General features: G+C 37.1%; 1 protein-coding gene across 3 annotated transcripts in view; it reads left to right on the top strand.

Moving 5' to 3' along the window:
* RAD51B (RAD51 paralog B) overlaps positions 1 to 25,990 on the top strand; it is a 610,539-nt gene that overhangs the window by 27,334 nt on the left and 557,215 nt on the right. For all 3 annotated transcript variants that reach the window (XM_040226222.1, XM_040226223.1, XM_040226220.1), the window contains exons 5-7: positions 3,919 to 4,055; positions 14,144 to 14,263; positions 15,958 to 16,141. In XM_040226222.1, coding sequence (XP_040082156.1) covers positions 3,919 to 4,055; positions 14,144 to 14,263; positions 15,958 to 16,141 — 441 coding nt within the window. The remainder of the gene's footprint in view (positions 1 to 3,918; positions 4,056 to 14,143; positions 14,264 to 15,957; positions 16,142 to 25,990) is intronic.

The following is a 25,990-nucleotide window of genomic DNA, read 5'->3' as shown; positions in this document are numbered from 1 at the left end:
CCTGCATTGTAGACAGATGTTTTACTGTCTGAGCCACCAGGGAAGTCAAGTGTATTAGTAGACTGTACAATAGAATAAATATATGTATATACGCATGCACACTCAGTTGTGTCCAACTCTTTTTTACCCCATAGACTATAGCCCTCCAGGCTTCTCTGTCCATGGGATTTCCCAGGCAAGAATACTGGAGTGGGTTGCCATTTCCTCCTCCAGGAGATCTTCCCGACCCAGGGATCGAACCTGCATCTCCTGCACTGGCAGGCAGGTTCTTTACCAGCTGAGCCACAGGGGAAGCCTGGTACAATAGTATAATAGTAATAAAATGGCAGTTGCAGAGTCTAGGTGGTGAGTATATGGATGTTACTTGTAAAATTCTCTGCATTTTTCTGGTACATCATCCTTAGTCTGTAGTAACACAGAAGTTGATGTCATATGTGTGAAGAATGCTTCAGGATGGTACAATTTTTATAAAAACCTGACTAGTTTTTATTGACTCTTTATAATACTCTGTAACGCGATGAGGAGTGATCATGAAAATCATTTGAATCACAAGAGTTTCTTTGGTTATCTCATAGCAAAGATTGTAAAAAACTGTTGAATTTAAAAATAGGTGAAACTTTTTTAAAATGAAAAGATATGTCAAATTTGTTGATCCTTTTTGTAAAACAAGTGACTGTGTAACTTGCCGCCTAGCAGATTGCAAATCAAGCAATCAGCCAACCAATGGAATGCTCTTATTCCATCCCTTGAAAGTAAAGGTGATATTTTTACAATGAGTGAGAAAGTGACTTGCTCATTAAATGACAGGAGATCAAAATACAGAACATTATTCAAATTTCTGCTTGGAAATGTTTTATGATGTGGTTTTTGTCTTCAAAGATGTATATATCTTGTGAAAAAACTCTAACAATATTTTCTAAACTGTTAAGAAATCTTCCAAATAGTTTCATTTGATTTTGAAATCAATTTTTAAAAATGTTAAAGTGTAATACATCTTGATTGGTTTGCAAGAATAATTAATTGACCTGAGGGAAAATGAACATTTATTAGCCAAAGTTGAACAATAGGTTTTGCAATTATCTTTTCTCAACTACAGAGACATTACAATTGAGTACTACAATAAGCAGAACTTATTATTGTAGTTCTGCTTATTGTAGTTTCAGTTGCTGTTTTAGTTGCTGGATTACAAAATATTTAAATCAGTATTTTAAAAACAATATACATAATTTCATTTAATTGTTTATTAGATTGAAAAGATCTGTACAACTAATATATAAAATATGAGTATTCTTTATATTTTTAGATATTACTACTTCGTCACTTACATGTATCACAAATATCACCTTCAAATTTATGCGTCATCTTTTTACTTTATGGCATATTTTTATCAAAAAAAGTTCTTAATTAAAGCTATGAAACTATTGATTTGTATTTTAAATGAAAAAATATATGAAACTTTTAAAATGCTTGTAATCTTTTATTTTTAATCTCTATGTGTACTTTTTACTGTCCGTAATGTATTAGTAAAATAGTTTATATATAATACATATGCATGTACTGGAGGATTATAGTAAAATTTTGTTTGTGTTTGTTTTTTTTGGAGTGTTTGTTGGAGTATGTAATCAAAGAATTTTGGAGTTTTCACTGATCACTCATGGTCTGGCACAGTGTTATTGCTAGCAGCAATTATTTATACTAAAAGTTTAAATCATTGTTTTAGAGGTCATAAATCAACACATGGTTTCTAGCTTGTGAGCCTTTGTTTTTTTCAACATTAAACTTTGAAAAATGAAGTTTACCTTTAGTCTAAGTTCTATAACTGGTTCTTAAATGTGGAGCAGCGTCAGTGTCAACTTACTAGAAATATAAATTTTCAGGTCCCATTCCAGACCTATGGCTAACCAGAAATGCTGGTTAATGAGCTTGCCAGGTGAGTTGAAGCTCAGTCATGTTTGAGAACCATTGGCCTAGATGATTTAGACTCCTGTGTCATCACTTCTTATTTCTTCCTGCTTCTTGGTATATCTGAGACAGTGTCTTCAGATCTGGTGTGTCTCAGTTTAGCTCAGAGTTCTTTTTGTCGCTACCTCAGAGTTTATTCTCTCCTCCTTTTCTCCTTTTTCTTTTCCCTTCTTGCTATTGTGAAAAATTATTCATTATTGCTATACTCACAAAAGGGATAGTGTTTTGGTTCTGAAAATTTGGATGCCATAGCCAGTATGACAAACAGTATGTTTAAAGGGGCTATTTTAAATATTTCAAATTAATTTTTGTTAACTACTTCCTGTTGGACTCAAATATGCCTTGATTAATGTCCTAGGCATATTCTTTTCCATCTATGCCCTCTTCTTTTCAGATTTTATAGTCTCAAAATAGCTTTCCAACAACTAAATTTTTTTTTTAATTTTATTTTTACTTTATTTTATTTTACAATACTGTATTGGTTTTGCCATACATTGACATGAATCCACCACGGGTGTATACAAGCTCCCAATCCTGAATCCCCTTCCCACCTCCCACCCCATATCATCTCTCTGGATCATCCCCATGCACTAGCCCCAAGCGTCCTGTATCCTGTATCGAACATAGACTGGCACTTCGTTTCTTACATGATAGTATGTATGTTTCAATGCCATTCTCCCAAATCATCCCACCCTCTCCCTCTCCCTCAGAGTCCAAAAGTCTGTTCTATACATCTGTGTCTCTTTTGCTGTCTCGCATACAGGGTCATCATTACCATCTTTCTAAATTCCGTATATATGTGTCAGTATACTGTATTGGTGTTTTTCTTTCTGGCTTACTTCACTCTGTATAATTGGCTCGAGTTTCATCCATCTCATTAGAACTGATTCAAATGTGTTCTTTTTAATGGCTGAGTAATACTCCATTGTGCATATGTACCACAGCTTTCTTATCCATTCATCTGCTGATGGACATCTAGGTTGTTTAAATTTTTAAAATATACACTTCGAAGTATGAACCACCTAGATTTAGCAGTTGTTGAATTTTGTTTCATTTGCTTTATCTCTCTTCTACACACACTCAGACACATACACACACACATTTTTCCTTTGCTAAACCATTTAAAATTGTATACATCAATACCTTTTACTGTTAAATACTTTATTAATATTAATATAAAGATCAAAGTACCTTTAAGTAGTACTAATATAAAATTGTTTTGAAAGGCCAATTCATAACAAATGCTAAACCAATTATTAAAGCCTCTTAAATATTTTCAGAGCTTTCTATAAATGTCTTATTGAGAAAAAATATAGAACTTCAAGTTGTGAGTATATCAATGAATCCTCAAGCCTTTCTCAACCAAAGTTTTTCATCTGAACTTTACATAACACAGGGATGATTTCGGTGACTGTTTTCTCATTTCTCCCAAGGATGGTCCATAACTAGTACCAACCCAGATGCATAGGGGAGAAGTTCTCTTATTATATATAGTGAAAGTGAAAGTCACTCAGTCATGTCTGACTCTTTGTGACCCCATGGACTATACAGTTCATGGAATTCACCAGGCCAGAATAAGGGAATGGGCAGCCTTTCCTTTCTCCAGGGGATCTTCCCAACCCAGGGATTGAACCCAGGTCTCTTGCATTGCTGGCGAATTCTTTACCAGCTGTGCCACAAAGGAAGCCCAAGAATACTGGAGTGGGTAGCCTATCCCTTCTCCAGCAGATCTTCCCAACCCAGGAATCGGACCAGGGTGTCCTGCATTTCAGGCAGATTCTTTACCAACGGGGCTATCAGGGAACCCTTATATATATATATATATATGGGTTGTATTAACAGTGTTCCTTTTGGGAACCCAGGTTAGTTGAACTGTGGCAAGTTCTTAAAAGGGTTTTGCTTTGACTAAATTGTAATGTTTATACAAATAATATTTTTTTCTTCTTATTTTTTTAGATTACAGGTCCGCCAGGTTGTGGAAAAACTCAGTTTTGTATAATGATGAGCATTTTGGCTACATTACCTACCAACATGGGAGGATTAGAAGGAGCTGTTGTCTACATTGACACAGAGTCAGCATTTAGTGCTGAAAGGTAGGAGATTTTATTTTTTATTATAATGCTTTATTTTTGTAACATATACAGCATAAAATATTTACAAACAGATTAATATTTACTTTTGAGAATATAGAGTATTGTTAATAGATACAGGTTTAAAGGAATTTTCTTTTTAAAATTGACATAGGAAGGGTAATTTTTTTTTTCAAACTTTAAACTTTTTGTTTTAATTTGATGTATAGCCAGTTAACAATGTTGTGGTAGTTTCAGGTGAATATTAAAGGGACTCAGACATACTTATACAGGTATCCATTCTCCCTCAAGCCCCGCTCCCATCTAGGCTGGCACATAACATTGAGCAGAGTTTACTGTGCTATACAGAGGTCTTAACCTTCCTAAAGTCCCTAACTCTCCAGGAAACATGTTCTTTTTGCCTTTTCTATCCCTTTATTATGGTTTAAAGGGAGTTTCTGGATAAGCTGTGTTTTTCACAAAGTCAGGAAGAAACAAGTTTAAGAAACAGAGGGAGAAATATAAGTAGAAAATGGAGAAGAGGGAAAATTAATAAGAAAGACAAAAGGTAAAGTGCTTTGTAAGTAATTTCTAGTTGGAAGTAAAATATTTGTGAATGAAAAAAATTGCAATTTTCAAAACATTTTTTATTGAACATTATTTTACTTTAATCTTTGAAATAATGTGGTATTAAATACAGGAAACACTGATAGTAAGTATATGCATGCTTAGAAAGAAAAGATTTCCTTAGTTTGGCAAGGACCTTTGTTTTAACATTCTATGAAAAAGGTATTCAGTCATTTATGTAATTCTGTAAATCTGAAGATAAGTTTAGTGTCCTCTTCTGCTACTCTGATAGACATTCATAGACAGGAGTGCTTTGTACATCTGGAGACTGATTCAATTCTGTTTTCTTAGCCAAGATGTAGTATAGGTATAGTTCTTTGAGTCTTTCTCTAATTGTGTCACAATGAATCTTCCTTATTTTTCTGTAAGAGTACTACAAGATCAAAGTGTATTATCCAACCAGGTAAATTCCAAATGGGCTATTTTGCCTAGAACTTATTTGCTTTGTTTTACACTTCTTGATAATCTTTTCTTCCTGAGTATATACCACTGATTTGTCAGCTGTTTAAGTTTGTGTTATGTCTTTGTGTCTTCAAAGCCAAATCCTACAAGTGGCATATACTGGCTACTCAGAGAATGTTTGATAAATGAGGGAATTGACAAATGTTACTCTCAGATCATGGAATCCAGATTCTATTTCCTACTACAAGGAACAAGGGTTCCATAGGGGAATGGCCAGTTCTAGCTATGGAGCAGAAAGTTTTTGTTTTTCAGTAAGAGGCAAAAGATTTATTTGATCTGCAGTGAAATCAGAGTATTAGGAGGTTTATAAGTTGAATCTGAAACATCAGATATCAAGAGAGCTATCAAAGATTACTTACAGGGGTATCAGAAGGACTTAAGAATCAACCCGAGGAGCTCGCACTGGCCAAAGATGAAACAAATTGGTTACCAATAGAACAATAATAGAAGTAGACTAAGACACGTGAAATATATTTAAATTCATGAGTCTGTAATATTAAGAATGAAAAGCAACAACTTGATCACCCTTGGAGAATTCTGGAGATGCAAATTATTATTTTGAAAATGGGTTTTTATAAAAAAGGAAATTAAGCGTTTATTCTGTTTTCTATATAAATATTACTAAGTAGCAAATATATCTTTTTTAATAGACAATAAATGAAGAAGAAATAATAGAATATCACCAAATTATAAACCCTAAAAATCTAATGGATCTAGGCACTGAATATTGTGATATAATAAATATGTTATTTTGTAGTCATTCTGGTTCCTGTCAAAAGAACTTTAAAAACTTTTGGAATTTCCTGAGTGATAGAAGTGAGAGAAGCATCATTTGTATTCATAATTACCCCCTTTCCAACCATACTTGATTTATGCTAATGAGATGACTCTTGATGGCACTCTGGATTGCATCTAAATGGAACTGATTGCCAGAGGAACCTGTCATGTAATTATAGGTTTGAACTTTCAGCCCTACCTCCCCAGTCTCTGAGCAGGGAAGAAGGACTAGAATTGAATCAATCAGCATTTCAATCATTCCCATGTAATGGAATCTTCCAAAACCCTCTAATTGATAGAGTTTGGAGAGCTTCTGGGTTGGTGAACAGGTGGTGCTCTCAATTTATTGCTGGCTGGTCTGAAGTAACAGAGGTTTGGGACTTGTTATTGATGTCTGAGGTCGGGGCAGTCTTGTGATTCTGAGCCTTTAATCTGTGGGGTCTGAGTTAACTCCTAGTAGTTAGTGTTAGAATTGAACTGACTTGCAGGACACACAGTTAGTGTCCATAGGGAATTGGAAAATTGCTTAGTACAGAAAACCTACACATTTGGTGTCAGAAGTGTGAGTAAAAACGGTTCATAAACAGAAAAGCCTGCTAGCATCACAAAAAGGCAACCAGCCATTGTGGTACTTCCTGATGGAAGAATAATCAAATCAGAAAGTGATCAAGGTTTCAGATCCAATGACCAGTTTACAGGGATTCCCAGGTGGCGGTGGTGGTAAAGAACCCACCTGCCAATGCAGGAGACATAAGACATGCGGGTTCGATCCTTGGGTTGGGGAGATCCCCTAGAGAAAGAAATGGCAACCCACTCCAGTATTCTTCCTGGAGAATCCCATGGACAGAGGAGCCTGGTGGGCTATAGTCCATAGGGTCACAAAGAGTTGGACACTGCTGAAGTGACTTCAGTCACTTAATAATGTTTCCTAACTCACAAGGAACTTATGAAGGTCATTTGAAGACAAGGATTGAAATTTATATTGTTTTTACTTTAAGAGTCTATTCTTCACAAGGCTTGAAAAGTGTAGTCATCTAGTGCTAGGGTCAGATCGAATCAAAGGTCCCGGTGTTCTTTTGTGTAGATGTCAGACTTGTGTTTTTAGTGCCTTCTGGAGTTGGACTTAGAGGGTTACAGAGTGGCACCAGGTTTGTCCTGCTTGGTCACGTTTCATTTGTGCTATTACAAGACTGTTTGATCCCTACTTGGTGTTGCTGGGAAGGGTAGGTCAGGAAAGCTTTCTCCTGCAAGCAGTTGAATACCCAAAGAATAGGGGCTTAAACAACAAGAGGTTTATTTCTTCCCTCAAAGCAGGAAGACCTGAGTTGCTGGCAGTGGTTCTGCATCTCAGTGGTGGTAGAGACCTAGGGCTGGTACATTTTCGGCATTATATCCATTCTGTGTCGCTGAGATGAGAAAGAAACCATTATATCTTAATCAGGAAGCTGCCTCTTCTCTGTTGATTTTCTTTTCATGCTTTGGAATCCTTCTCCAAATTTCTCAGTTGGTCACCCTTGCATGAGGGTGGAAAATGAGGAGGAGGGAAAAATGAAGGGAGAAATATTTGTAACAAGCCTGATGGGGCTGGTTAACATTACTGCCTGAGTGAAATGGAGGTTCCCGCATTGCAGGGGAAAAGTGGAAATGGATATTGGTGGGTAATTAACAGGGTCTGCCACAGCTGGGATAGTTTATGGATTTGGAAAAGAGATAAAGCAGGAAAAATAAGACTGAAAAAGGAATATTTTTAGCTTTCTGTATGTCTCTGTATGGAGCACTCTCTCCATTTTGTGTTTACAAACAATCTGTTGGAAAAAGGCAAATGAGAAAGTAAATTGAAGGATTAATGTGATGGAAGATTAAAGGATTCACAACTAGAGAATTTAGGGTAAGTGGAAAATATTTTCTATCAATAAATTGCTGAAAATCTTTTTCTCAAGGAGGAAGAAAACAGTAAATAGAAAGAAAAAGAATAAATAAAGTAAAAAAATTTTAATTTATTAAAAAAAAAAAGAAACCCTTGTGGGTGATGTACTTAAAAGCACTGTGGAATGAATTGGAATGATTAGTTATATATTTTTCTACAACAGTGCACTAGCTAGCTTATTTTTATATGACTTTGAGCAGTATGTTAATCATACATGTTCATCACAGACTGCAATTGTATTTCCATACTGTTAATAATTAGATAATAGTATGAAAGTGAAAGTCGCTCAGTTGCGTCCGACTCTTTGCAACCCCATGGAGTATGCAGTCCAGGGAATTCTCCAGGCCAGAATACTGGAGTGGGTAGCCTTTCCCTTCTCTAGGGGATCTTCCCAACCCAGGGATCAAACCCAGGTCTCCCATATTGCAGGCAGATTCTTTACCAGCTGAGCCACAAGGGAAACCCAAGAATGCTGGAGTGGGTAGCCTATCCCTTCTCTAGAGGATCTTCCAGATCCAGGAATTGAACCAGTGTCTCCTGCATTGCAGGTGGATTTTTTACCAACTGAGCTATCAGGGAAGCCCAGATAATAGTATAGTCTGGTGCTAAACCTTCAGATACTTAGGGACTGCCTTGGGGAGAGGGGAATGCCAAACAGGGAGAATTCTGAATCCCCTTCTGATTGATTCAGAAAAAGTCTGTTTTTATTTGTTTTACCTATTGGATTTCTGATTAGGGTCTGATATAGTTTCAGATGCTATATGCTGTGCACACCTTGAGAATATGGATGAATAGATTAGTGACCCGTCTATGGAAATTTCCAGTATATATGAATTGAATAAATACTATATTGTCCCTATTGGGGATAATTAGAAAAAAAGATGGAGTTGGAGGTTAAGAATAAAAAAGGAAACTAATATGAATGGTAAGTAGTAATAGTGATTTTCGAAGTAAAACTTTGTGAGAAATAAAATGGATAAAGGAAAATAAACCCAGGTCTTAGAACTGCAAGTGGATCTGTGTGTGAGAAAGGCTGAAGGATCTGGGGAAGCTGGAGATGGGACTCAGGACCCTGGAAGGTGGTGACTTGGGGAGGCGGGATAGAGAACTGGAACTGTAAGAGGCGGAAGTGGACATTCCTGAGCTGTCATGAAATCAGAAGAGCTTGAAAACCAAGAAGAAAGATATAGTGCAATAGGGGAGGAAGACAATCAAGTAATCACAAAAATGAAAAATTATAACTATTATAACTAAGTATGCAAAGGAGAGGTATATGTTGTGTTGGTACCATGTGGGAGCAATGGCCAAGCTTATTTTTGAAGGAAGTTTTCTACTTTGGGTGCAAGTCACTTCTGAGGGTACCAGGTACTCTACCACTAGTGCCCTTTAATTCCTACCGAACTACCCAGAACATCAGTCTTTCTGAACCAGTGAATCAGGGAGCAACATGTACTGGTAGTGGCAGCTTGACTGGCTGATTCTGATGGCAACGGCAGTGTGGTCTTAGGACCATTTACCTACTTGATAGTACAAAAGTGAAAGAGGAGAGTGAAAAAGTTGCTTAAAGCTCAACATTCAGAAAACGAAGATCATGGCATCCGGTCCCATCACGTCATGGCAAGTAAATGGGGAAACAGTGGCTGACTTTATTTTTCTGGGCTCCAAAATCACTGCAGATGGTAACTGCAGCCATGAAATTAAAAGACACTTACTCCTTGGAAGGAATGTTATGACCAACCTAGACAGCATATTCAAAAGCAGAGACAATGCTTTGCCAACAAAGGTCCATCTAGTCAAGGCTATGGTTTTTCCAGTGGTCATGTATGGATGTGAGAGTTGGACTGTGAAGAAGGCTGAGCGCCGAAGAATTGATGCTTTTGAACTGTGTTGGAGAAGACTCTTGAGAGTCCCCTGGACTACAAGGAGATCCAACCAGTCCATTCTGAAGGAGATCAGCCCTGGGTGTTCATTGGAAGGAGTGATGCTAAAGCTGAAACTCTAGTACTTTGGCCACCTCATGCGAAGAGTTGACTCATTGGAAAAGACCCTGATGCTGGGAGGGATTGGGGTCAGGAGGAGAAGGGGACGACTGAGGATGAGATGGCTGGATGGCATCGCTGACTCGATGGACGTGAGTTTGAGTGAACTCCAGGAATTGGTGGTGGACAGGGAGGCCTGGTGTGCTGCGATTCATGGTGTCGCAAAGAGTCGGACACGACTGAGCTACTGAACTGAACTGATTCTCTAGGTCAAGTCATCATCTCTTATCTGGATGACTGCACTAGCTGATCTTGCTGTCACCCTTGCCCCTCTGGAACCTGTTCTCCATTTGGTAGCTAGAGTGATTCTTCAAAAAAGAAAAAAGAAGTCAGGGTTTTCCTTGTGGCTCCGTGGATAAGAATCCACCTGCCAATGCGGGAGACACAGTCCAGGAAGATCCCACATGCAGCGGAACAACTAAACCTGTGCACCACAACCAGTGAGCCTGCAGTCTAGAGCCCAGGAGGCGCAACTGTGTGAGGCCACATGCAGCAACTGTTGAAGCCCACACATCCCAGAGACTGTGCTCCACAATAAGAGAAGCCCCCATAAAGAGAAGCCTACGCACTGCAACTGGAGAGAAGCCCCTCACTGGAGTCAGAGAAAAGCCTGAGCGCAGCAGCCAAAACCCAGCACAGCTAAAAATAAACAAATAAATAAAATTATTAAAAAAAAAAAGGCAGATCATGTCAGTCGTGATCGTAGGTTTCCTATCTTACTGAATAAAATTTGAAAACAAAACAAAAAAACCCCGCAAACATAAAATCTTTTGTGTCTTTGGCCCCTGGCTGTCTCTTTGACCTTATTTCCTTTTATTCTGCCTCCCGGTTTCTGTGTTTCAGCTACTACATTAGCCTCTTTGTTTATTCCTCCAACACACTTGGTATCTTCTCACAAAAGAGTGGACTTGTGCACTTGCTGTAATTCTGTCTTCCTGTGTGCTGTTTCACTGGGTAGCCATATGGTTCATTTTCTCATCTCCTTTAAACTTTTGCTCAAATATCAATTTATTAAAGAGGCTTTCCCCGACTACCTTCCATGAAATAGCCCTTACTTCCTTCTGTTACAATTTGTTCTGTGATCCTGACTCACTTTTCTTTAAAGCACTTATCATCTGACATATATATTTATTTGTCTTTCTCAGTAGCATGCAGTTCCATGAGGGAAGGATTTTTTGTTGTTGTTTTTGTTCACTGTTGTATCCTTAGCACCTAGAATGGTACCTGGTAGTGGTATATAGTGGTGGTGGTTTAGTCACTAAGTTGTGTCCGACTCTTTGTGACCCCATTGACTGTAGCCTCTCAGACTTCTCTGTCCATGGGATTTTCCAGGCAAGAATGCTGGCGTGGGCTGCCATTTCTTTCTCCAGTGGGTCTTCCCCACCCAGGGATCGAACCTGGGTCTCTTGCATTATAGGCGGATTCTTTACCAACTAAGCTACCCGGCATATAATAGGTCCTCAAATATTGGTTGAATGAATGAGTATTAAGTGCACCTTTTGGAAAGAAAGCTTTTTATTAAAAAGACATCCACTAGATGGCATTGCTTTCAAATTTTTTGTAATTAATGTCTGGGAGGAAAAGATAAGATCTTTTGCTTGCCGTAACCAAAAAGACTTTTGTGGTAAAGATTGTCCTAGATTAATGTGAGGCCTTTAGAATATTACATTTATATTTGGTTTTTGATTTATAGGTATTTTAGATACATTTTCCTAAAGTAAACATTTGGAGAAGCTTATAGGAAAACAACAGCATATTGGGATGTAAATAACCATTCGATACTGTTACTTAGCGTGGTTAACTGTGATGTCCACATAGTTCATGTCCACACGCTGACCGTCCTGCTTCTGAGGGGCCTACATGCAACAAGAGAGCAGAAATAAGTTCCAGAGTCTTTCACTACTCGAGCCACTAGTTGAAATTGAGCCTAGTGTTAGAGTCAGGAAATTATTGTTGTCTGTCAGCTGTTCAGTTGTTGCCACCAATGAGTTAGGTACTCTCATCTCATTGGGTACTCTCAGTCTGGTTCCTAATCAATTGAAGATCCAAATACTAAAAAAAAACCCTCCCTGTTTCTGGCAGATGTCACCATCGCTGTCCTGTTGAAAAGCAGTAGGCTCCAAGGGTCAGAGCTTTTTAGCTGACTTCTTTGACTAGCACTTAACTCAGCAAATAGTTTCCCTAATCAAGAAACTTGCACATTTTCCCCAAGCTGTTAAAATCTGCCCATTCCGCCTTTGCCCGTGCCATCTCATTTCCTCTTGCTTTCATCACTTACCTCATTATTTGTCCAATCCCTATGCCTACCTCTCTCCAGTACTTCTCCTGAATGGTCATTTGATCCATTTTGTTCTCACTTTGATGGATCTTGAGTCTCAAGCTGGAATCGGGGTTGCCAGGAGAAATATCACTAATCTCAGCTATGCAGATGACACCAGCCTTATGACAGAAAGTGAAGAGGAACTAAAAAGCTTCTTGATGAAAGTGAGAGGAGAGTGAAGAAGCTGGCTTAAAACTCAACATTCAGAAATGAAGATCATGGCATCTGATCCCATCACTTCATGGCAAATAGATGGGGAAACAATGGAAACAGTGAGACACTTTATTTATTTGGGCTCCAAAATCACTGCAGCTGGTGACTGCAGCCATGAAATTAAAAGATCCTTGCTCCTTGGAAGAAAAGCTGTGACCAACCTAGACAGCATTTTAAAAAGCAGAGACATACTTTGCTGACAAAGGTCTGTCTAGTCAAAGTATGGTTTTTCCAGTAGTCATGTGTGGATGTGAGAGTTGGACCTCTTCTTGGAACTCATTATTTAGAAATGAAAAGTGCTTTTTATACTTTTGTATCATTAAATGGGACATAAAATATAGGATGGTTTTAGTGTTTACAGTCCTTCCTCCCAGTCATCTTTGGATGATTAAGTTTTGGGCTGCTAAACTATCAGAGACAGAGATAGTTACACTCAAAGATTTACATTTTTGACCAGAAATATTTGAAATTTCTAGTATTACTCCATTTCCTATATTATTAATGGTGAAGTTGCATCTGTTTCAACTTGTCACCTCTAATGCTCAGCCTACCCCATGTATGATCTAGCTTTGAGGTGAGAATTCAGTGTTTAGAAAATAGTTGTTTTTTTTTTTTTTCTGAAGGAAATGATGGGCTTCTCTGGTGGCTCAGACTATAAAGAATAGGCCTGCAACGCAGGAGATCAGTATTTGATCCTTTGGTCAGGAAGAACTCCTGGAGAAGGGAATGGCCACCCACTCCATTATTCTTGCCTGAAGAATTCCACAAACATAGAAGCCTAGTGGGCTACAGTCTATGGGGTCTCAAAGAGTTGGACATGCCTGAGTGACTAAGCACAAAGGCAATGTGGATAGCATCCATATGTTTAGAAAATAGTATCCTGTTTACAAAGGAGCAGTTGGATAGCATTTATTTAGTATGTATTAAGCTTTAATTGAGAAATCATTTTTCTGGTCTGAGACATGGAGATTTACTGATATCTGATTATTAGAATGATAATATTGAAATATATATTTCATTCATGAAATTGAAAGCATTTTTCTTAATTTACTAAACACATCTTATTGTTGGTAGTCAGATGGTCATTTATAAAATAACATTTTTGTGTTAAACCTCAGAGATACTGCTTTCTCAACACTAGATGAGATCTAAAAGCCCTGGCTGGTCTCATGCTCTGACTGGTACTCTTTTAGCGATTATAAAGAAGGGCTTCCATTCCAAAATCATACGAAGCCATTTTGCTTATACCTGCTGTATTGATAAGGCTTTTTTTCTAGTGTTACTTATGGCTTATGAGTTTCCTAAGTAAAAGTCCTTAGAGGTTTAGGTTTAGCAATGTGACCTTAAATATTGACTTATTTAAATGTTTTATTACAATTTTAAAGGTTACTATCCATTTATAGTTATTATAAAATATTGGCTATATTCCCTGTATTGTACAATACATCCTTGAGCCTGTCTTACACCCAATAGTTGGTATCTTCAACTCTTCCACCCCTGTACTCTCCCTCCCCACTCCCTACTAGTAACCAATAGTTTGTTCTCTATATCTGTGAGTCTGCTCTTTTTTGTTGTATTCACCAGATGGTTGTGTATTTTTTAGATTCCACATGTACGTCATACCGTACAGTGTTTGTCTTTGTCTAACGTATTTCACTTATCATAATGCTTTCCGAGTCCGTCCATGTTGCTGCAAATGGCAGAAGATATTAACTATTGTTGCTTGTGCTATTTTTTCCCTCCACAGACTAGTTGAGATAGCAGAATCTCGTTTTCCCAGATATTTTGACACTGAAGAAAAATTACTTTTGACAAGCAGTAAAGTTCATCTTTATCGGGAACTCAGCTGTGATGAAGTTCTACAAAGGTATGCTGTTTTAGATTTTGGCATGTTAGTAATACTTTGAAGATTTATTCGTTTGTTCTTCATGTTTTCAGCTTCTGAGTGAAAAAAAAAGTCCCTACATATTAGGATTAAGAGAAAAATCATTTCAGTGTTCTTTATTTACCACAGCCTATTGGTTGAAGTATTTCTTTAAAAATGAAAAAAAATTTAATGAATAAAATGTTTTAGATTTGACTAATTAAGTGGTATATTAATTATCTACTGTTCTGTTAACAAATTACCCCAAAATTTAGCAGCTTAAAATAATCTATTTATCTCACCTAGTTTTTGTGGGTTAGTTATCTGGGAATAGCTTAATTGGGTATTTCTGGCTCAAAGTTGCTCAAGAACTTGCAGTTAATCTGTTGGGCAGGGCTGTAGTCATCTCAAGGGTCACTTGAGACTGGGAGATCTTGGAGAATTCCAGGATCACTCAAGTAGTTGTTGGGAGACTTCCGTTTCTTTCTGGATTCTAGCCAGAGGTCTCCATTTCTCACCATTTGAGCCTCTCCATAAGGCTTCTTACAATATGTTGTTTACTCAAAAAAGTGCACAACCTAAAAGTTGAGAATCATGTTTTATTCAGTGGTCATACTGAGGACTTAAGCTTGGGGGGCAGCCTCTCTGATAGCTCTGAGGGACTACTCTAAGGATGTAAGGGAGGAACCAGGATATAGGAGTTTCTGCAACAAAAAACCAGGTAGTCAGAATATAAAAAGATTACTGTTAATTAAAGAAAAACCAGACATATTTTTAAAAAACATATATATATATTTTATTTGGCTGTACCAGGTCTTAGTTGCTAGTTTTAGCACATGAGATCTTCCTTGCAACATGCAGGTTCACAAGGGATCTATAGTTGTGGCCTGTGGGATCTAGTTCCCTGACCAGGGATTGAACCTGGGCCCCATGCATTGGGAGTATGGAGTCTTAGCCTCTGGACCATGATGGAAGTCCCCAAATCAGACATATTGAATTAATGAATTTAGCACTTTTCTGAGTGTGGGAAGATGCAAGTCTGGGCTCATTGAAATCATTCCTTTGATATGCACCTTAACTGTCTAGAGCCAGTATCTTGCTTTTCTCCATCCTGAATTCCCTCATGGTGCACAGCTGGGGCAGCTTCAGTAGCTGATGGCTTGATGGCCTCAACATCATTTGTTTACACATGTGGCAGGTGGCATTTCTGGTCCACAGTGGTCTCTTGCCTTCCCCACAGCAAGTGCTCTGAGAGAGAGTAGACAAATGAGAAAGATCCCAAGATGGAAGCTGTAGCCTTCTACAGCCTATTTTGTCATTTGGTCCACAGACGAACCCCGGTACAGTTGGGAAGGGGACTCCATAGGGATGTGAATACTGGGAGATGGGAGTAAGTGGGGGCCGTTTTGGAGACTGGCCACTGCAAGTAGTTTTGCTCTAAAACTGGAGCTTTAGCAATATCATGAAAAAACCAAGGAATAAATCTAAAGGAAAATATTTTGGCCTATTTACAAAAGAATGCAATATGTATGGAAGAGCTGGAAAATAAGTTATGTTTATTGAGAATATCTGCACTAACTACTGTAACTTAGAGAAGAGTAATTTGTTGTTTTCAAGTTGGTTAACCTTTGCAGTGCTCTATTTTTAAGAATTATACCTTAAAGTCATCCACTATCTTATATATTCTGCTTTTACAGGATTGAATCCTTAGAAGAAGAAATTATTTCAAAAGGAGTTAAACTTGTGATTATTGACTCTGTTGCTTCTGTGGTAAGAAAGGAGTTTGATACACAACTTCAGGGCAACATGAGAGAAAGGAACAAGTTCTTGGCAAGAGAAGCAGCCTCTTTGAAGTATTTGGCTGAGGAATTTTCAATCCCAGTAAGTTTTTCTTTTTCTTTTTTTCCTTTCTGTTATATGAAGTTCATTAATTTATAATATCAAATAATATAATTAGTAAGAATTATAAAACAGATGACTTTTAAGGATAACACAGTCTGATTGCTATAGCAAATACCACCATCTTCTAAAATTTGTTTATCTGTTGAGATTGTTTTATCTTTTTCATAATTTGAGCCTAGAACAGATTTAAATATTATTTTCCAAAGTTCCTATAGTCAGTCCTTTTCTTCTCTCTCATTGTTTACTCTGTGCATGTTTTTATATTACTTTTGTTATACTGAGGTAAGTAATAATTAAAACTCCATGAAATCGCCCATATCAATATACCTTTTTTTTAATGACAGTATTTGTCAGTTTTATAAATTTTTAAGGTTTAGATATTGTTATTGTGTTCAGTGCTGTTTTGTATGCTTTAGGAGTTGATTTGCTTCAAAAGTCAGAGATTGATTCTTAGGGCATGAATGTTGGGAGTGATAGTAATGAAAATGTAAGTAAGGAAAACTTGAAAACTTATTTTTGGCATGACTTTCAGTAGTGGACCAGGAAATCTGAAGATGAGATGTATTATAAGAGTTTGTGGTGGGTAAGCTACAAGAGCAATAAGTTAGTTATATTCCCATCAGTAGCGTGTGGGAGAGTACAACTTGTTCTGAAGTCTTGCCAGCATTTAGTACTGTCAGGCTTTTAAATTTTAGCCATGTATCATCTCAACAGAAGATAGGAAAATTCCTTAAACTGAGATAAAATTTAGTAATGATTTTATAATTTTTAGATATGTTTGGAAAATTAAAACCTTGGTTCTTTGTAACATAGGAATATGTACCATTAGTGGAAATTATCACATAGACTTTGAGATTTATAAACCAAAACAAGGAGTTGAGGGAGAAAATGTGGCATTCAGAAAGTTCTGCATGTTTTAATGGCTTTTAAATTCATATTTTGGATTATATGGTATAATTCCTGGTGAATCAAGTGCTGTAAAAGTTATCTTGGATGATGTTTATCTTTTAAATTTTGTTATAGTTACATAAAAGGACAAATTCAAACTGTATATTTCCTGGTCAAGGAGAATAGGGAATTAAAAAATATTTTATAGAGTTGATTGATTGGAAAAGTTAAGTGTATATGTTTATTTCATTAATTCATACTGTTGCCTGATTTAATCTTATATAAAATATGAAAATTCACTTAAAAAATTGTATTGTTGTTTTTATATTGTAATTATAGACTAATGCTTTCAATTTTTTCTCAGGTGGTTATTTTTCTGAGTGAGAAAGGGCCTCTGCTTTTGTTTGTTTTTAATAGAGCCCTCTGAAAGAATGGCTGCTTAGCATCTCCATATTCCTCTGTCTTTGCCTTTGTTTTTCTGTTTAGAGGTAAATGCAGAATACAACATATATTTATATAACACAGTATGGTATTGGCTTTTCTGACAAATCAGTATTGGTTTTAGAAAGGTTTTGAAAAATACTTCCTTTAGGAAATGTCTGACTTTTCCTAGCCTAATTAGCTTGTCTAAATGGAAAACCATGAACTACTATACTTTGAATAGGTGGCTTCACATGGAACAAAATACGTTAAAAAGTATGTTGTCTTTTGGTTCATTGTACCTTTCAAATTAGCAAGCCTTATGCCTCTTTGTATTTACTTAAAGTGAAAGTCACTCAGTCGTGTCCGACTCTTTGCGACCCCATGGACTCTTTGCGACCCCATGGACTATACAGCCCATGGAATTTTCCAGGCCAGAATTCTGGAGTGGGTAGCCTTTCCCTTCTCCAGGGGATCTTCCCAGCCCAGGGATCTAACCTAGGTCTCCCGCATTGCAGGCAGATTCTTTACCAGCTGAGCCACAAGGAAAGTCCAAAAATACTGGAGTGGGTAGTCTATCCCTTCTCCAGTGGATCTTCCCATCCCAGAAATCGAACTGGGATCTCCTGTTTGTGTTTACTCAAACATGTCCACAGTCATTCCTGTCCCAGTAAGTATTTGCTGTTCCTTAGCCTGAAAGATTCCTCCACTATATCCATATGATTTATTGTCTCCTGTTGTCTTGTTAGTGAGGACTTCCCTGACCATGCAAATATTAATCATACTACTGTCTCTCTCTTGTTATGCTTTATGTTCCTCCATCGTAGTTTTCACCCTCTAGCATTACATACTTTTTATGTTTATTGTTTGGGTGTCCCCACCACCCCATCGTATGGTTACAGGGACTCTGTCTTCTTTGTTCATGGCTTTATTCTCAGTACCAGGAATAGTGCCTGACACATAGTAGGCACACTGAATGTGTGAACTTAGATATTGCATTTCTTCTTAGGCTTGATTTAATCATGTACATATTTATGTTGAACTTAAATTTTATCATTTGCTTTAAATTCTGTTTTGATCCTATCTTTAATATTATTTACTATTTATATAGTGATACAATATAATTTTAGATGGCAGAATCTTATCATATAGGAGCTGCACTCAGTTTACACTGGTGTCTTATAGGAAGAAAATTTGTTCTTAAGATTCTTAAGCTTGGAAAAGGCTTTAGAGATCTAGATAGTATCACAAAGCCAGGAATTTTAGAAGAGATTTTATCTCAGTTTAGTAAAACTGTGAAAAGTGAATGTCTGATGATCTCGGAAGACTGGGCAAAAAGCCAGGCCCTCCAACCTGTTCTTTGGCTATGGATCTGAGGTGGTGGATAGGGCCAGGAAACCTGGCATATTGATATACTTTAGGTATGTTTTCATTCAGAGGAGAATAAAGAGTTAAACCAACTTGGGTGGTGGGTTGTTTGCTTCATTGAATTTAAATATTTCTCTATAGTGAAACTTCAGTGCTTTCAAAATGTGGGAAAAAAGCTTAAAATATAATTTGTATTTCATTTTGATCATCACACTGTGTATATGTTTGTACAGTATGGTATGTACAGTTGTCCCTCAGTATCTGTAGGAACTTGCTTCCAGAACACCCACAGATACCAAAGTCTGCAGATGTTCAAGTCCTTGTGTAAAATGGTGGTCCTCCTTACCCGTGGGTGTTATGTTCAGGGCTTTGCATCAGAAATTCTTTAAGTGAGAATTTTTGATCCATGGTTGGTTGACTCCTCAGTTTTGGAACCCATGAATATGGAAGATGATCATACGTATGTTTGTATGCAAGCATGTCTATGTGCATGGAGATTTCAACTTCCTTTCTCAGTAACTAATGGAATAAATAGAAAGTCAGAAGAATAACATCAATCAGCTTGATCTAATTGATTACATTATAAAACTTTCCACTTAAATACCTGCAGAATACATACTCCTTTCAGGTACACATGAGATATTCACCAGAATAGACTATATTTGGTGCCATAGAATAAATCTCAACATATTTAAAAGATTGAAATAGTACAAAGTATGTTTTTTAACCATAAGAAAATTGAACTAGAAACAGAAACATGTCCGGAAAATTCACAGGTATTTGCAAATTAAGTAAAAACACTTCTAAATAACTCATGAGTCACAGAATAAATCTTCTAAGAACTTAGGAAATATTTTGAAATAAGTAAAAATGAAAATACAGTGTATCAAAATCTGTGGGTTGCAGCTAAGTCAGTGCTTGGAGGGAATTTTTTTTCTGCTATAGCACTTGATTAAAGAAAGAAAGACTTATTTAATATTTAATATTTAACATTAAACTAATATTTATTACTTAATTTTAATATTTATTATTTGATTTTTATTTAATATTTATTTAAAGCAATCAGAGATCTAAGCTAGTGAAAAGTAGAAAAAAATTAAATCTAAAATAAGCAGAAGGAAGGAACTAAGGAAGATAAAAGCATAAATTCATGAAATTAAAAACAGGAAACAATAGAGAAAAAAATCAGTGAAATAAAAAGCTGGTTCTTTGAAAAGTTTAGTAGAGTTGATAAGACTCCCCAGACTGATCAAGAGAAAAAAGAGAGAAAAGGCAAATTAACAGTATCAGGAATGAGAAGTTATATATCACTGGAGGTCCTAAGATATTAAATGAACAATAAGGGATTGTTATGATCAACTTCATTTCACTAAATTTAGTGATGAAATGGATAAATTCTTTGAAAGCTATAAACTACCAAAGCTTTCTGAGGAAGAACCATATAACCTGGATAGTCCCATATCCATTAAAGCAATGGAGTTTAAGGGACTTCCCTGTTGGCTCCATGGTAAAGAAACCACCTGCCAATGTGGGAGACTTGGGTTCAACCCCTGATTTGGGAAGATCCCACATGCTGCTACAAAGCAGCTAAGCCCATGTGTCCCAGCTGTTGAGCCTGTGGTCTGAAGAGCCTGGGGGGTCACAGCTGTTGAACCTGTGTGCTGCAACTGCTGAAGCCCATGCTCCCTAGCACCCAGCTCCACAACAGGAGAAGCCACCACAATGAGAAGCACACACACCATAACTAGAGAGTAGCCCTGCTTGCTGCAATCAGAGAAAAGGCCATGCAGCAACAACAATCCAGCACAGCCAAAAATAAGTAAATACACAAAATTATTAAAAAGAACAGAAATTGAATTTGTAGTTAAAAATCCCATGAAGAGACAGCTACATGTAAAAGGAGGAAATTAGAACACTTCCTAACACCATACACAAAGATAAACTCAAAGTGGGTTAAAGACCTAAATGTAAGACCATAAACTATAAAACTCTTAGAGGAAAACGCAGGTAGGACATTCAATGACATAAATGAAAGCAAGATCCTCTATGACCCACCACCTAGAATAATAGAAATAAAAACAAAAATATACAGTTCAGTTCAGCTCAGTTGCTCAGTCGTGTCCGACTCTTTGCGACCCCATGAATCGCAGCACCTCCCTGTCCATCACCAACTCCCGGAGTTCACTCAGACTCAAGTCCATCGAGTCGGTGATGCCATCCAGCCATCTCATCCTCGGTCATCCCCTTCTCCTCCTGCCCCCAATCCCTCCCAGCATCAGAGTCTTTCCCAATGAGTCAACTCTTCACATGAGGTGGCCAAAGTACTGGAGTTTCAGCTTTAGCATCATTCCTTCCAAAGAACACCCAGGGCTGATCTCCTTTACAATGGACTGGTTGGATCTCCTTGCAGTCCAAGGGACTCTCAAGAGTCTTCTCCAACACCACAGTTCAAAAGCATCAATTCTTTGAAAAATATACAAGTGGGACCTAGTTAAACTTAAAAACTTTTGCACAGCAAAGGAAACTATAAACTAAGTGAAAAGACAACCCTCAGAATGGGAGAAAATAATAGCAAATGAAACAACTAACTAAAAGATTAATTCCAAAATTAATTCCAAAAATATACAAGCAGCTTGTACAACTCAATACCAGAAAAACAAACAACCCAATCAAAAAGTGGGAAAAAGACCTGAATAGACATTTCTCCAAAGAAGACATACAGATGGCTAGCAAACACATGAAAAGATGCTCAACATCGCTCGTTATTAGAGAAATGCAAATCAAAACTATAATGAGATATCACCTCACACAGGTCAGAATGGCCATCATCAAAAAGTCTACAAACAATAAATGCTGGAGAGGGTGTGGAGAAAAGAGAACCCTCTTGCAGCGTTGGTGGGAATGTAAATTGATACAGCCACTATGGAAGATGGTAGGGAGATTCCTTAGAAAACTAGGAATAAAACCACCACATGACCCAACAATCGCACTCCTAGGCATATACTCTGAGGAAACCAAAACTGAAAAAGACACATGTACACCAATGTTCATTGTAGCACTATTTACAGTAGCTAGAACATGGAAGCAACCTAGATGTCCATTGACAGACGAATGGATAAAGAAGTTGTGGTACATATACACAATGGAATATTACTCAGCCATAAAAAGAACACATTTGAGTCAGTTCTAACGAAGTGGATGAACTTAGAGCCTATTGTACAGAGTGAAATAAGTCAGAAATAGAAAGATAAATATCATATACTAATGCATATATATGGAATTTAGAAAGATGATACCAGGAATTTATCTGCAGGCCAGCAGTGGAGAAACAGACACAGAGAACAGACTTATGGACATGGGGAGAGGGGAGGAGAGGGTGAGATGTATGGAGAGAGTAACATGTAAACTTACATAAGCATATGTAAAATAGATAGCCAATGGGAATTTGCTGTATGTCTCTGGGAACCCAAACAGGGGCTCTGTATCAACCTAGAGGGGTGGGATGGAGAGGGAGATGGGAAGGAGATTCAAGCGGGAGGGGAGATATGTATACCTATGGCTGATTCATGTTGAGGTTTGACAGAAAACAAAATTATGTAAAGCAATCATCCTTCAATTAAAAATTATATAAATTAATAAAATCCCACGGAGAAAATTCTAGGTAAAATTCACTGATAAAATCTACTAACCATTTAAGGGTGAAGTAATATCAGTTCTACACAAACAACTACAGACTGATGTTTCTCATGAACATAAATATACAAATCCTTACAAATATTAACAAAGTAAATTCAGCAATAAATAAAAGAGTGAATACATCATGACTGAGTAGAGCTTATTTCAGGATTGCTAGGCTGATTTCTGGCCTGGAAAATCCCGTGGACGGCGGAGCCTGGAAGGCTGCAGTCCATGGGGTTGCTGAGGGGTCGGACACGACTGAGTGACTTCACTTTCACTTTTCACTTTCATGCATTGGAGAAGGAAATGGCAACCCACTCCAGTGTTCTTGCCTGGAGAATCCCAGGGACGAGGGAGCCTGGTGGGCTCCCATCTATGGGGTTGCACAGAGTCGGACATGACTGAAGTGACTTAGCAGCAGCAGCAGCAGCAGGCTGATTTTGAATACAACATTAAAATGTAAAATGTACCACAGCAACAGATAAATAAAAAAGATCATTTCAGTAGATGTAGGAAGAAAAAACCATTGACAAAATCCATTAACTATTTATGATGAAAACTCTGAGCAAACCCAGAGTAGAAGGAAACTTTCTCAGCCTGATAAAGGATTTAGTACTTAATAGTGAACTCTTGCCTGGAAAATCCTGTGGATGCAGGATCCTGGTAGGCTGTAGTCCATGGGGTCGCTAAGAGTCAGACACGACTGAGTGACTTCACTTTCACTTTTCCCTTTCATGCATTGGAGAAGGAAATGGCAACCCACTCCAGTGTTCTTGCCTGGAGAATCCCAGGGACAGAGGAGCCTGGTGGGCTGCCATTTATGGGGTCGCAGAGTCAGAAACGACTAAAGTGATTTAGCAGCAGCAGCAGCAGCAGTGAATACTGACTTCTTTCTTCCTAAGATTGGGAATAAGGCAAAGATGGTCTATTCTTGTGATTTCTAATTAGCAGTGTATTGTTTGATCTAGCCAGTGTAATATGGCAAGAAAAAGAATTTAAGTATATTCAGATTAGAAGAAATAAAACTATCTTTACACATAGGCAGTATGATATATTTGGTAGAAAACCCCAAAGATTTTACCCAAAAAAAGCTACTGGAATTAACAAGTGATTTTAGTAAGATTACAGAGTATGGAAATCGATATATAGACATTAATTGTTTTTCTGTAAGCTAGTGGTAGACAATTGGAAATCAAAACTTAAAACCTGTACCATTAATAAGAGAACCTTAAACCATGAAATATTTGGTGATAAATGTAGCAAAATATATGTAAGACTTTTATGCTGAAAGCTATAAAACATTGATGAGAGAAATCAAAGTAGACCTAAATAAATGAAAATATACCATGCTCATATACTCTTTGTATATTCAGTACACAATCCTGTAGATCCCAGTAGGCTTTTGGGTAGAAGTCAATAATCTGACTGTGAAATCTATGTAGGAAAGCAAAAGACTGAGAATAGCTAGAGCAATTTATGAAAAAGAAAGTATAGTTAGAAGACTTGCATTCCCTGATTTTAAGAGCTACTATAAAGCCAAAATAATTAGGACAACATTGTATTGGTGATAGGATTGACACCAGATCAATGGAACAGAATAGAGACTGAAGAAATAAATCCACAGTTTGCAGTTAATTTTGAACAAAGATGCTAAGAGAAGTCAATGGAAAAGGAATAGTTTGTCAACAAATGATGCTAGAACCAGTGGATATCCATATGTAAAAAACAGCAAATAAATGAATTCCTTTCATTATTATGCAACTCAACTCAAAATGAATCATACACCTATCATAACATAAAACCTAAAACTATAAAACTTTTAGAAAAAAAAAATGGGAGAAAATCTTTGTGGCCTGGGGCCAGGCAAAGATTTCTTAAATGACATTAAAAAACATTAACTATAAAATATTAACATTTTTATTCTTTGAAGACACTTCAGAAAATGAAAAAATAAGCCACAGACTGAGATAATATTTGTGCAACTCATATGTTAAAGGACTGGTAGCTAGAAATATAAGGAACTATGAAAACTCTAACAATCTAATTTTAAAAATGGACAAAAAAATGGGCAAAATATTTGAATAAGCACTTCAGCAAGGAAGATATACAGATGACAAATAAGCATGAGAAAATATGCTCAAAATCATTAGTCATTAAGAAATGCAAATTAAAATCACAATGCAGTACTACTATATACCTATTAAAATACTTCAAAAAGCAAAAACAAAAATCCTGACATTACCGAATACTGATAAAGATACGAGTATACAGAGCATCTTGAATTCTCCTACGTACTGATGGAGGTGCTATTAATAGTATTGCCACCATGGAAACCAGTTTCTTATAAACATCTGCTTTAACCATATGACCCAGCAATCTTACTCCTAAGTATTCTTTTTACCCAAATAAATGATATATATCAGTGCAAAAATCTGAAAATATTTTTAGTGATTTAATTCATAATCACCAAATACCAGAAACAGCCCAGACAGGTCTGGGTTATAGTAGTAACTGGTTGTTCTTTTAAATTCAATTTATTTGTCACAGAGCTTCAAATATAGCTTAACAAGTAAATAAAAAAAGCTGCAAGGGGCCCTTATGTCTCATATTGACATCTTCATTTTATAAATCAGAGAATCTTATTGTCTTATCTCTCTTCTAGAAACAGTAATGCTTTGCTTCCCACTTGTTTGCTTCAGGACTTTCAAATGCCAGTGAGCACATTCTCGTTTTGCCCTATTAGCTTACTGGCCAAAGGTCAGCAAATCTTTTCTGTAAAGAGCCAGATAGTAGTATTTTAGGTTTTATGGGCCCTGCAGTCTCTGTGGCAACTACTCAATCAGCCATAATAGCATAAAGGAGCCTTGAACGATTTGTAAACAAATGGGTATGGTTGCAGTTCAATACGATTCGTTTACAAAACCAGATGGAGGGTCACAGGCCTTAGTTTGCCATCCCCTGACCTGCCCCTTTCCCTTTTCTCCTTAGCTTCAGGACCCAAGCTGGTGCTACCAGTAGGATAAGGATTTTAGAGGAAGGGTCAGAGAGCAGTCTCCTCATAAAGCAGTGTTTTCTCGAACTAGTGTAAGGCATTGGCCCCTTTTAAATGCAAGTAATACTTTCATTAACCTCCATTTCTGACTTCAGGATTATTATAATATAGAAGTATATAGAATTATGTGCTAAGTCACTTCAGTCATGTCTGACTCTTTGTGACCCTCTTCTTTCTATGGGATTTTTCAGGCAAGAATACTGCGGTGGGTTTCCATTTCCTCCTCCAGGGGATCTTTCCAACACAGGGATTGAACCCGAGTCTCTTATGTCTCCAGCATTGGCAGGCAGGTTCTTTACCAAAAAGTAGTTAATAACTCTTCGTATTAAACCATACTTAACAAACCATAAAAGTGGTTTGTATTTATAAATAACACAATACTATTCTAATTCATTCTCATAGATGATAATTTGCTAAATTAA

This window comes from Oryx dammah, unplaced genomic scaffold (assembly GCF_014754425.2).
Source record: "Oryx dammah isolate SB20612 unplaced genomic scaffold, SCBI_Odam_1.1 HiC_scaffold_26, whole genome shotgun sequence".
Lineage (NCBI taxonomy): Eukaryota > Metazoa > Chordata > Mammalia > Artiodactyla > Bovidae > Oryx > Oryx dammah.
The sequence above is the reverse complement of the archived record's forward strand: the minus strand, read 5'-3'. Positions and strand labels throughout refer to the sequence as shown.